At 59.1% G+C, this 13059-nt stretch overlaps 1 protein-coding gene across 1 annotated transcript in view; it reads right to left on the bottom strand.

Moving 5' to 3' along the window:
* Positions 1-12056, bottom strand: part of NPTN (neuroplastin) — a 90393-nt gene extending 78337 nt beyond the window's left edge. Inside the window, exon 1 of the mRNA XM_068144281.1 lies at positions 11792-12056. Within this exon, the coding sequence (XP_068000382.1) occupies positions 11792-11879 (88 nt within the window). The 5' untranslated portion in view covers positions 11880-12056. The remainder of the gene's footprint in view (positions 1-11791) is intronic.
* Positions 12057-13059: the final 1003 nt, after the last annotated feature.

Raw genomic sequence — 13059 nt, 5'->3', positions numbered from 1 at the left:
CAGCTCCACTGTCTCTTTCCAACCCCAAATACACTCTGCAGTGTGACCAACCTGCCAAATGCCTTTCTGCTTTTTCACTGTCCTGCTGTGAGCCAGAGCAGAGCCACTTCTGTTCAGGGCTGGCACTGCCCAGCTCAGCCTCTGCTCACTCAGGCACCTGCTGAACCTCAGGGCAGCTTGGCACAGCCAGGGGCTGCTCCTGGCAGGGAGAAGCTCTTGGGGAGAGTCACTGCCAAGGCCTGGCCTGCAGAAAGGCTCTGCCTGAGACTTGCTCCTGGGCACACCAAGGGCATTGCCACAGCTTGTGCCACACCTTGTGGGGCAGGAGGGCAGAGGTGGCACCTGCAGGGAGGAGCAGACAGGACAGGGGAGCCTCAGCTGCCCACCAAGGGATTGCAGCCCATGGATGGCATCTTCAGGAGCAAGCTGAGGGATGCCCAGGCTCAAGCCTCCTCTTCACTGCCTGCTGTCCCAGCAGCACTCTCTGCCTTCTGCCTTCCATCCCTGTGTGCCTGAAGCCAGTTCCAGCATCCAGCTGCTGAATCCAATCCCCATCTGCTGCTGAGTCCAGTCTGGGCCTTGCCCAGGGCCTGCCCCCAGCAGCAGTGGTGCCAGAGGTGCCCTCACTGCCCTCAGGGGCTGGGCTCCATGTTGGTTTGTGTCTCTCTGTCTCTGTTCCATGAGGTTGCTCTTTCCAGCCCAGATGATTCAGTTTCTTTCCCACCCCATCAGTATTCCTCCCTCCTCTTCCCTCTGGGAGGGGAGAGGAGCTCCCAGGGAGCCTCTGGCCCCTCTCTGATGTCTCATCTCTCCCTGCCCTTTTCTAGGCCATTCTCTGGCCCTCCTTCTCCTTTCTCCATGCCTCCAGCACACCTGTCAGACACATACACCTGGGGTTGCCCAACCAGCCCAGAAGCTCTAAGGAGGATCACCAGGATCCCTGTGAACTCCCAGCCAGCAATAACTCAAACCAGGTGGGAGGCAGGGAGCAGCTGCACCACTTGGCCACTCCAAGCAGCACTCTGGCTCAACAGCTCTGCTGCTGGGACTTTCTAAAGCCCAGGCAAATTGGAACAGTCTGAGGCCTTCTTTGCCTTCCTTCAAACCAGACCAGGCCAGGATGACCTAGTTTTCCTCTCCAAGGAAAGGCTCCCAAGGCAAACCCATGCAGCTCATCACTACTCTCCTGGGCACTCTCCTCCTCCTGTGGCAGAACAGCCCTGCCCCTGCTTTTGTCTGGAGGGATGGAAGGGCAAAGCTGCTGGAGAACACACCTGGGGAGGAGCAGCTGAGGGAACTGGGGCTGTTCAGTCTGGAGAAGAGGCTGAGGGGAGACCTCTGAAAGGAGACTGGAGCCAGGTGGGGGTTGGTCTTTCCTCACCCTGAAACTGTGCCAGGGGAGGCTCAGGGTGGAGAGGAGGGAAAAGTCCTTTCCTGCAGGAGTGGTCAGGGATTGGCAGAGGCTGCCCAGGGGGGTGGTGGAATCAACATCCCTGGAGGTGCTCAAGAAGTGTGTGGCCATGGTCTGATGGCCATGGTGGGGTTGGGGTGGACTGGATGATCCTAGAGGTCTTCTCCACCTGACCCTGTACCAGAAAGCTCCCAGCCTGAGATCCAACCCAGCTGACACAAACCTTGTGTCCCTCAGGCTCCACTGAAGGTCCAACTCAGCTCTGCAGAGGGGAAGACACAATCATGCTGCCTCCTTCAGAAGCAGCTGCAGAGCTCAGAGCTTTCTCTCCTGCCTTATTTCAACATCAAAGCCATTGAGAAGAGGGGAAAGGCCTTCTCCTCCCCCAGCTCTTCCAGCAGCTCAGGGGCAGATTCACCCACCACATGCTCCCCACTGGTCACACTTGCCCCAGGCACACACACACCTGCCAGCAGCCTACATGCAGATGAGAGAGTGCTGATTCACACTGCACCCAGAACAGGAATGGAGACACTGAAACTCCACCTTGCTCTTCCAAAACCTCCTCATCCTTCCCTCTAGCAGAGACCTACAGCTCCTCACACCCTGTGCTGAGGAACCCTTCACGGCTTCAGAGGTTGCTGTCTTTGTTTCTTCAATGACTTTGGGCCAGTAAGTGGTGACTTGAACCACCAGGATGAGCTGCAGGCTGAGCAGCAGGGCCTGAATCTGCAAGTCTGCAGTAGTTACCTTGCCAGGGGATAAACACTTCAGTCACAGACTCTTCAAGATTGGAAGGGAGCTCCAGGCTCAGCCAGCTCCAACCCCCTGCCATGCCCAGGGACACCTCACACCACAGCAGCTTGCTCACAGCCACCTCCAGCCTGGCTGCAAACACCTCCAGGCAGGAGGCTTCCACCACCTCCCTGGGCAGCCTGGGCCAGGCTCTCACCACCCTCCTGGCCAACAACTTCTTCCTCACAGCCAAGCTCAATCTCCCCACTTCTAGTGCTGCTCCAGCCCCCCCACTCCTATCCCTCCCTGACACCCCAGAGCAGAGGGGCAGGATCCTCTCCCTCCACCTCTGCCAATGGGCACTGGCAGCTCAGCTGCCCTTGGCCTTCTGGGCTGCCAGTGCCCATTGCTGCCTCCCTGGCCCAGGCCTGATTCCTGCCCCCCTCAGAGCTCTCCCAGACCCCTATCCCTCCCTGACACCCTCCAAAGTCCCTCCCCAGCTTGCTTGCAGCCCTCTGCAGCTCCTGGGAGGCCACCAGAAGGTCTCCTGGGAGCCTTCTCCTCTCCAGCCTGCACAACCCCAACTCCCTCAGGCTGTTCTCACAGCAGAGCAGCTCCAGCCCTCTGCTCAAACTCCTGGCCCTGCTCTGGACACCTTCCAGCACACCCAGATGCTTCAAGACCTTCTCTCTCTCACTAGCTGAAAGGAGGGGGGAGGGGGCAGAAGGGAGGTGTCAGTAACAAGGCCATAGGACAAGAGAACAGCTCCTCAAGTTGCACCTGGGGTCAGTTTGGGGCTTTTCCATTAAGAGACACTGAGAGGCTGGAGCATGTCCAGAGAAGGGCAACAAAGCTGGGGAAGGGTCTGGAGAAAGAGAACATGTGAGGAGCAGCTGAGGGGCCTGGGGTTGCTCAGCCTAGAGGGGACTGAGGAGAGGCCTTCTGGCTCCTCTGCAGCTTCATGAAAGGAGGCTGGAGCCAGGTGGGGCTTCAGCTCTTCTCCCAAGCAACAAGCAACAGATTAAGAGGAAACAGCCTCAAGTTAGTATCACAGAATCAGTCAGGGTTGGAAGGGACCACAAGGATCATCTAGTTCCAACTCCCCTGCCATGGGCAGGGACACCCCACACTAGATCAGGCTGCCCAGAGCCTCAGCCAGCCTGGCCTTAAACACCTCCAGGGACAGGGCCCCAACCACCTCCCTGGACAACCCATTCCAGGGCTTCACCACTCTCCTGGGGAAGAACTTCCTCCTCACCTCCAGCCTCAATCTCCCCACCTCCAGCTTCATTCCATTCCCCCTAGTCCTATCACTCCCTGAGATCCTGAGCAGTCCCTCCCCAGCCTTCCTGTAGGGAGTATCATAGCTGCACCAGAGGAAAGGTTCAGGTTGGACACTGGGAAGGATTTCTTGCCTGAAAGAGTGGTTAAGCTGTGGAACAGGCTGCCCAGGGCAGCTGCAGAGTCCCCATCCCCAGAGAGGTTTCAAAAGCCACGGAGGTGTGGTGCTGAGGGGCCATGGTTCAGTGGTGACTTGGCAGTGCCTGGGCAGGACTCAAAGGTGACTCCAGAGGAGGAAGAGCAGACTCAGTGCCCCTCATTTCAGTAACACTTTGAACATTGCCCTCTGCAGGATCCTGAGGGCCTTTGCCCACCTGACTGCTTCTGCGCTCTCATGGGAAGAGCCTCATAACCCCAAATGCCATCTCATTAATGCAGCTTCATGTGCCATGGGGGGGGGGTTGATGAGCAACTAGGAGGAAAGCAGCAGTGAGACAGACTGCCAGTGGCCTGGAGGGCCTCCTCAGCTGATCAAACCAAAGCAGGGGTGCATGCTTGAGGAGACAAAACAGGGCTTGAGACAACAGGAAAGGCATCAGAAGGTGGTGAGCTGCCACTAAGCAAGGCCGGGCTGGATGAGGCTCTGGCCAGCCTGATCTAGTGTGGGGTGTCCCTGCCCATGGCAGGGGGGTTGGAACTGGATGATCCTTGGGGTCCCTTCCAACCCTGAATGATACTATGATAAGAACAGGTAGGAACTGCTGGGTTTAGAAGTGAAGGAGAGCAAAGCAGCAGCCCTGCAAGGTGAGCTCTGACCCCGCTAGGACACAATCAGAGCTGTGTGACTCTCCTGTGATGCAAAGAGGAATGCCACATGCAAGACACACTGAATACTCCTGCCACTCCCCTGAGCCTGGTCTGGTCCCAGCTGGAAGTGTCCCCAGCTCCACACAGCACACTCCAAATAAAATGTGACTGGAAGCCCAGCAGGAGCAGCCAGGCAAACTCAACTCAAGCCCCAACAGCTACCCTGCAGCAGGAAGGACTGCTGAGCAGACAGCAGCACCCTCCTCCCCCACTCCAGACTGCAAGGCCAGAGAGAATGAAATGCCACAAAGGGACCAGGGGGGGGTACGGAAAGGAAAGGTTTAGATTTGATGTCTGGATGAAGCTCTCAGCCCATCCACAAACAGCAGCAGTTGGTCTGAATCTCAACCTTATCGGTGGGAGGTGCAGCACCTCCAGTGCTTGCAAGTTCAGAGGAGTTGGAACACTTTACAAAGCCAAGGAGGATTCACGGGCTGGGCAATGGAGGCTCTTACAAAGCCCTCCTCTGAAGCAGTACTTGCAGCAGAATCAACAGCTGATTGCGAGGGAGGGAGGGAGGGAATGCTCCTCCCTCACGGCTGAGAAAGTTGTCCTCACTGCAGCATCCTGCTGCAAGGGCAGGTCACACCCTCAGCGTATCAGCAGAGCCAGCCAGGTTCTGCTCCCCCCCTGCTCTGGTGAGACCTCACCTGGAATACTGCAGCCAGCTGCGGGCTCCCCAGTTAAAGAGGGACAGGGATCTGCTGGAGAGTCCAGAGAGCTAGCAGGATGCTGAAGGGACTGCAGCATGTGCCCTATGAGGAGAGCCCCGGGGGTGGTTAGTCTGGAGAGGAGAAGACTGAGAGGGGATCTGATCAATGTTTATCAATTGCTGAGGGCTGGGGGTCAGCAGGGAGGGGACAGGGCCAGGCTCTGCTCACTGTGCCCTGGGACAGGCCAAGGGGCAGTGGATATGAACTCCAGCACAGGAGGTTCCAGCTCAACAGGAGGAGGAACTTCTCCACTGGGAGGGTCCCAGAGCCCTGGAGCAGGCTGCCCAGAGAGGCTGTGGAGCCTTTCCAGCCCTTCCTGGCTCTGATGGACCCCTCTGCTTTTCTGGGTGTCACATCTGCCTTGCAAGCTCTTCCAGTCGTGAAAGTCCAAGCCCTGTGCTGGGCAGGAGCTGCCAGCACCACCACCTCAGGAGGCAGGGGCCAGGCTCTGCTCAGCTGCACCCTGTGCCAGGACAAGGGGCAGTGGATGGAAACTCCAGCACAGGAGGTCGCACCTCAACGTGAGGAGGAACTTCTGCACTGGGAGGCCACAGAGCTGCCCAGAGAGGTTGTGGAGTCTCCTGCTCTGGAGCCTTTCCAGCCCTGCCTGGATGTGTTGCTGTGCTGGATTCCATGGTCCCATCCAAGCCCCACCAGCCTGTGATCCTGTGATCAGTCACTGGCTGTCAGCTGCTTCCCCACAGCACTGCAGCTCCCATTTGGAGCGTCGGTGAGCAGCAGCTTTCGCCTCTTCAGCCTCAGCTGAGGGCTGGCAGAGCCGGGGGCACTTCTCCAGCCTCGACACATTACTCATGCTGCTGGCATTGAAGTTTCCCACTCGGGAGCTGGAGGAGGCAGGAGAATAGCAACGGTGGGGAGAGAGGAGAACTCTGAACGTGGCTCAGCCCACACCCAGCCTCCCAGGAAGGCAGTGGGAAACCATTCCTCAGCTTCAGCTGGGGAGCATTACACTCGTGTCAGGAGAACAATCAGTGCAAAGGGGGTGAGGAGCAGCAGGCAGAAGTAGCATCACAAGGAGAAAAGGCAGGCCCTTCCCTGGCTCTTTCCAGCAGCAGCTCATTTTAGGAAGCTCCTTTGTCCTGGTTGTGTGGTCATTTTTAGGCTGCCAGACACCACCTTGAACACTGCATCCAGCTCTGGTGCCCCCAGTGAAGGGAGGACACAGAGGTAGAATAGAAAAGAACTAACCAGGTTGGAAAAGACCTTGGAGATCATCCAGTCCAACCTAGCACCCAGCACCATCTGATCAACTCAACCATGGCTCCAAGGGCCTCAGCCAGGCTCTTCCTAAACACCTCCAGCCATGGGGACTCCACCACCTCCCTGGGCAGCACAGCCCAAGGGCCAATTCCTCTTGCTGCCAACAACTTTCTCCTCCCCTCCAGCCTCAACCTCCCCTGGCACAGCTGCAGACTGTGTCCTCTTCTTCTGGGGCTGCTTGCCTGCCTGGCACAAGAGACCAACCCCCAGCTGGTGACAACCTCCCTGCAGGCAGTTGCAGAGAGCAAGAAGGTCTCCCCTGAGCCTCCTCTTCTGCAGGCTAAGCAAGCCCAGCTCCCTCAGCCTCTCCTCCCAGGGCTGTGCTCCAGACCCCTCCCCAGCCTCGTTGCCCTTCTCTGGACACCTTCTAGCAACTCAACATCTTTCCTGAACTGAGGAGCCCAAGGTGTTGAGGTGTGTCCAGAGGAGGCCACAAAGATGATCCAAGGGCTGGAGCACATCTGCTCCAAGGCCAGGCTGAGGCAGCTGGGGGTCTTCAGCCTGGAGAAGGCTCTGGGGGGACCTCAGAGCCGCCTTCCAGTATCTGAAGGGATCCTGCAGGAAGGCTGCAGAGGGACTGCTCCTGAGGGGGTCTAGAGCCAGGCCAAGGGGGAATGGCTTGGAGCTGAGGGAGAGCAGGGTTAGACTGGGGCTGAGGAAGAAGTTCTTCAGTATGAGGGTGGTGAGACTCTGGAATAGGTTGCCCAGGGAGGCTGTGGATATCCCTTCCCTGGAGGTGTTTAAGGCCAGACTGGATGAGGCTTGGCTGCTTAAGGCCTGATCTCTAAGGTCCCTTCCAGCCCAAGCCATTTGTACAAGTCTTAGCCAGCTTGTTACTTCCTTCTCCTTGCTCCACACAGAAGATGATGAGAACAGAGCTGGACAAGCCCCACTTCAGTTCATTCTTCCTTCCCCCCAGTTATGCCTATCTCTGACTAACCCAAGCCAGCTTCTGAAACCAGCTTTCAGGTTCAGAGTGTGCTGAAGAGCAGTCTCCCCCCCACAGCACACAATAAAGCTGGGGTCTGGGAGCCCTCTGCCAGACCAAAGCTCTGAGAAGGGAAGAACCTTTGCTGCCAACTCAACTCACACTCAGTTGGCACACTGAAGGAGCACTGCAGCTTTTGGGGGGGGCAAGCCAAGCCTCTGGTTTAGGCAGGAGAAATGGAGCCATGCCACTCCAAACCCAGGCTCTCCAAGGTGAGATGGTACAGCTGAGTCTGGTTTTTAAGCAAGCAGCTGTGGAAATACAGCTACTGCAAAGCTCAAACCCCAGCAGCTGAAGAGGCACATCACTCATCACCCCACAGCAAGGCAAGCACCATCCCCTGAGGATGCCCTCTGTGGGGAAGCACTGAACTGATTTTCCAGCAGAGACCCTCTGCACAGCCTGGCTTGCCCCAGCTCTTCCTTTCACATTTCCTCATCTCTCTCCTAACCCTTCCCGTCTCCTCATCTGGAACTGTGCTCTGGAGGGGAGTGATGAGCTCAAGTGCATCAGCAATGCAGCCTCCCAAGAGCCTGGTAAGTTGATAAGAACAGTCAGGCAAAGTCACACTTCCAACATGCCTTTTTTTCCCCTGTGATCTTCAGGTGCCTGCAAGAGCTTTAAAAATAACCCAGAGGAGCATCAAAAACTAACTTCCAGTTAGAGGGATCTGGAGGGGCTGGAAGGTGTCCAGAGCAGGGCCAGGAGGAGGAGCAGAGGGCTGGAGCTGCTCTGCTGTGAGGACAGACTGAAGGAGTTGGGGCTGTTCAGTCTGGAGAAGAGAAGGCTCCCAGGTGACCTCATTGTGGCCTTCCAGGATCTGAAGGGGGCTACAGGAAGGCTGGGGAGGGACTGCTCAGGATCTCAGGCAGTGATAGGACTAGGGGGAATGGAATGAAGCTGGAGGTGGGGAGATTGAGGCTGGAGGGGAGGAGGAAGTTCTTCCCCAGGAGAGTGGTGAAGCCCTGGAATGGGTTGTCCAGGGAGGTGGTTGGGGCCCTGTCCCTGGAGGTGTTTAAGGCCAGGCTGGCTGAGGCTCTGGGCAGCCTGATCTAGTGTGGGGTGTCCCTGCCCATGGCAGGGGGGTTGGAACTGGATGATCCTTGTGGTCCCTTCCAACCCTGACTGACTGATACCATGAAAATCTATAGGTGAGCCTGATGCAAAAATATTCTGAATGCCATTAAGTGGGGGGGAGGGAGAGGGAAAAAAAGACCAAATAAAGATAAATCACTGACAATTCCTCAGGCAGCTGCTGTCAGGGGCAGGAAAAAAGGCTGCTCCCCACAGGGATGCCACTGGGTTACCTTCTCTGTGAGCTGAGCAGACACCTGCCCTGCAGCTCCAACAAGTCCCTGACCATCCTCCTGCCATGCTGAACTCAGGTGGTGCCACTGTACACTCCCCAGCACTTGGACTATCACCTTTCACTGCACTGACAGCTCCACATCAATAATGGACGAGGGGATCCTTCCCCATGCACTCTCTGGGATCCTTCCATATCCCTTTGAAGCACACACCACCTGTGTGCCAGGCAGGTTCTGTGCCTGGAGGACTTTTGTCACCTGCTCCAAACACTTCATCTTCCCTGAGGGCTTACAAGGAGTGCAGACACTGCAAGGAATGGCTGCACCTGTGCTTCATGCCAAAGCCAGAAAGGAACTGCTCTACTTCATGCCAAGTCCCACTGGGCAGTATCTGCCAAAAGAAACCAGCAGCTCCTCTGCAGCAGGGCCCACAGCACTTGCAAGGTGCTGCTCATGTCAGCCAGGGCAATCCTGAGCACAAACCCAGGCTGGGTGGAGAATGGACAGAGAGCAGTGCTGAGCAGGTCTTGGGGGGGCTGGCTGCTGAGCAGCTCAGCAGGACAGTGTGCACTGCCAGCCCAGCCCCAGCTCTGTCCTGGGCTGATCTCCAGCAGCGTGGGAAGCAGGGGACTCTGCCCCTCTGCTGTGCCCCCTTGAGACTCCCCCTGCAGTGCTAGGGCCAGCTCTGGAGCCTTCAGCACAGGAGAAACATGGACCTGATGTGGTAGGCCACAAAAATGACACAAGGGCTGGAATCCCTCTACTGGGAGGCCAGCTGAGAAAGTTGGGGGTGTTCAATCTGGAGAAGGCCCTGGGGAGACCTCAGGGCAGCCTTCCAGGATATGAAAAGGGCTACAGGAAAGCCAAAGAGGGACAAAGGCCTGGAGTGACAGGATGAGGGGCAGGAACTTCACCTGGCAAGAAGCTTGATTTACATTGGCCATTGGGAGGAAATTCACCACCATGAGGGTGGTGAGGCACTGGAACAGGTTGCCCAGGGAAGCTGTGGAAGTTCCAAGCCAGGTGGGATGAGGCCTTGAGCAACCTGGGCTGGTGGGAGGTGTCCCTGCTCACGGCAGGGGGCTTCAGCTGGATGATCTTGCAACAGCATTCAAGTTGGGGTCAAGATTCAACAGCAGCACTATAAACCTTATTCAGAAGGCTCTCTCTACCTTTCACTTGGCCTGATAGTGCTCCACTCTCCTCCAGGATTTCCACTCACCTGTATAAACTCCTGCAGGAATAGAGACACCCAAAGGGTCTCCCTCACCACTGAATTACTTGGATTACCCTAGTTAACCAAAGCCAAATGAACGAGCTTCCAGGATACACTGGGGGTCTGCAGTCTCAGCTCGTGCCAAGACCTGCTACAGCTGGATTAGCTTCATGCCAGGAACAGAAATCATCATTAAGACTAAAATCATCATTAAGGCTAAAAGCTTCCATCTATCCTCACCATCGTTCTTATCACTGACCTCCAGACACACAACTGCTGCCAAACACCAAATGTTAGCACTGCCTACCAGCTACTGGGAATGGTTACACCAGCTGCCAGCAGTTGACACCTTTTGCCTGCTAACTGCAGGGGAACAGCCTCAGGCTCATGACCCATTTAATGTGCTCGTCAAGGGGGGGCACCTCCCCTCACTCCACCCAAACACGAGGAGAAACACAGCCCGGGCAGATTTAACCCTGCCACGCTGATGGCACAAGCAGCACAAGAAGCAGGCAGCATCACTGCAACAGAGACCCAGGGTTTATCCACAGCTCAGCCCAACCAGCAGCTTCCTGGGAGCTCACGGAGTCAAGTCCCTAAAGCCCCCACTGAAGCCCAGTGGGCTTTGCCCACACTCCTTTAGGCTCCACACAGAGCAGAAAACGTAGCTTTCACTCACATAGCACGGATGCCAAGGCTCCCTCTGTGTGGCTTAACAGAGACAAGCATGAGGCTCAGTGCTAATTTCAGACTGCACAATCTGCAGCAATTCCAACCTGGAACCTCTGGGACAGGATTTCTTCCACCTCCATCCTTCCTACCCTCACCAAACACGCCAAAAGCCTCAAGCTTTCCTCCAGAGCAAACAGCCAACAGAAGCTGACCTCATGCTCAAGGCAAAATTCACCTCCACAGAGGGGGGGAAAAAAGGCCAGGACTGAACAGTATCTGCAGAGCAGAAAGGAAGGAGGAGGAGGATGAAACGATGAGAACTTGCAGGGGATTGGTCTCTCTGCAGAGCATCCCTTCCTCCTAGGCAAAATTTCCCCCGTGTACATAGACTGGAGTCTGCCCTGAGGCAGGATCCCTGCCCTGCACATCATCTGTAGGCCAAAGCATCCCTTGGCATCCCCCTCACCAGGCTATACTGCCTAAGAAAGGGCCCCGGAACGCCCGCGCCCGGGCGCCGCCGGAGCCGGAGCGAGGCTGCCCCGGCGGCTGGCTCTCGCCTTGGGGCGGCAGGAGCAGAGCCGCATCCCCAGCAGCGCTGCAGGACCTTCCTCCCACCCAAGCAGGAGGCTCGGCCAGCCTCTTGGCCCCGCTTCTCCCTGCCACCAATTGTCATGCACTTGGCTGCGAACTCATCAAGGGAGGAGGCAACGCCGCGCTAGATTTAGCTCAGGCTAGCCTGGGAGGGAGGGAGAACAGGGTGGGCTGCCGGCTCTTTCCGGGGCTGGTTTTTGGGTGGTGCGGGGTGGGGGGTTGATTTTTTGGTTCTTTTTATTCCCCCCCACACACACACACCCCCCACCCCTCTCCCCTTCCCGAGCGCTCCTATCGGAGGCCCTCTTTAGTTGCTAAGGAACTAGGGGGTTATTGCATTATGAATGATTTCAGGCAGCCCGGCAGAGGCAGGTTTAGTAGGCGGGAGGAGATGTTCCATTTTACCGGCAGGACCAGACGCCTCAGGAGCGGCAAAAGGAGCCGGGGGGGGTGGGGGGGGGAAACCACCGCGGCCCTGCCCTGCCAGCCCCCCCCCCCCCCCCTCCTAACACAGGGAGGAGCGGGGAGCGTCCCCTCACGCAGCGGCCGAGCCCCCTCCCCAAACCCAGGCCCAGCGTCCCCCCTCCTCCTCCTCAGCCGCTCCCCACCCGGGGCGCCCCCGCAGCAACCGGACGCCCTCACAGAAGCATCTCCCCCCCCCCCCCGCCCCGCCACCACCCCCCCGCGTCGCCCCCTCCCCTCCCCGCCCCGCCCCGCCGCCGCCCTCACCGTTCTGCGCCGCGGCGGGTCCCGGCAGGAGCGCGGCCGTCGCCAGCAGCAGCGACAAGGCGGCGGGGAGCGGCCCGGAGCGCGACATCCTCCTGTTCGGCGGGCAAAACGAAAGGGGGGGTGGGGGAAAGCAGGAGGAGGAAAAAGGGGGCCGGCGGGTAGGGGGAGGGAAGGGGGCTGAGGCGGGCGGGCGGCGGCGGCGGGAGCGAAGCGGCTCCGGCTCCGTCCTTCTCCGCCGACCTCCTACCGCAGCGCTGCGCTCGCTCTCGCGACGCCGCCGCTGCCGCCTCTCGCGAGATTTGGCGGGGGCGGAGGGGCGGGGGGCTCGGCGCGCGCGCCGGCGGGGCTGCGGGGAGGGGAGGGGGAGAGCGGGAGGAGGCTGTCCCGCAGCCCGCCCGGCCCCCGCAGCCCGCCCGGCCCCCGCCGCCGCCATCTTGCGGCCGGGCTGCCCCCCGCCTCGGCGCCCCGGGAGCGGGTCCGGCCACGGGGCTTCGCCGCGGGCTCGGGGGACCCCTGCCCCAGGCTGCGGTGCCCGCGGGGGTGCTGTGGGTGGCTGAGGAACCTCCTCTGAAGCGGCGGTCACCCCAGCCGTGCCGTGGGTGTGAGGGGAACCCCTCCTGAGGCTGCGGTGCCCTCGCAGGGGGGATGTGGGGGGGAGGGGAGGGGGAGGGGAGGGGGAGGGGAGGGGAACCTCTCCTGCGGCTGTGATCCCCTCGGGGGCGCTCTGGCTGAATGGGGAGCCCTGCCTCAAGCTGCAGCCCCCTGAGGGCTGCTGTGGGGGTGAGGGGAGCCCAACATGAGACTGTGGTCCTCTCTGGGGTGCTGCGGGTGGATGAGCCCCACCTGAGGCTGCAGTCCCCTCGGGGGTGCTGGGGGGGTGAATGGGGAGCCCTGCCTCAAGCTGCAGCCCCCTCAGGGGTGCTGTGGGGGTGAGAGGAGCCCTGCCTGAGTCTGCAGTCCCCTCAGGTGCTGTGGGGGTGAGGGGAGCCCCACCTGAGGCTGCAGTCCCCTCAGGGGCGCTGTGGGAGTGAGGGGAGCCCTGCCTGAGGCTGCAGTCCCCTCAGGGGTGCTGTGGGGGTGAGGGGAGCCCCACCTGAGGCTGCAGTGCCTATGGGGGTGCTGTGGGGGTGAGGGGAGCCCTGCCTGAGGCTGCAGTCCCCTCAGGGGTGCTGTGGGTGTGAATGAGGAGCCCTGCCTCAAGCTGCAGTCCCCTCAGGTGCTGTGGGGGTGAGGGGAGCCCCACCTAACACCGTGGTGCCCTCAGGGGT

This window comes from Melanerpes formicivorus, unplaced genomic scaffold (genome assembly GCF_026170545.1).
Source record: "Melanerpes formicivorus ecotype bairdi unplaced genomic scaffold, bMelFor1.0.p_v2 SCAF_10, whole genome shotgun sequence".
Taxonomy (NCBI): Eukaryota; Metazoa; Chordata; class Aves; order Piciformes; family Picidae; genus Melanerpes; species Melanerpes formicivorus.
The sequence above is the reverse complement of the archived record's forward strand: the minus strand, read 5'-3'. Positions and strand labels throughout refer to the sequence as shown.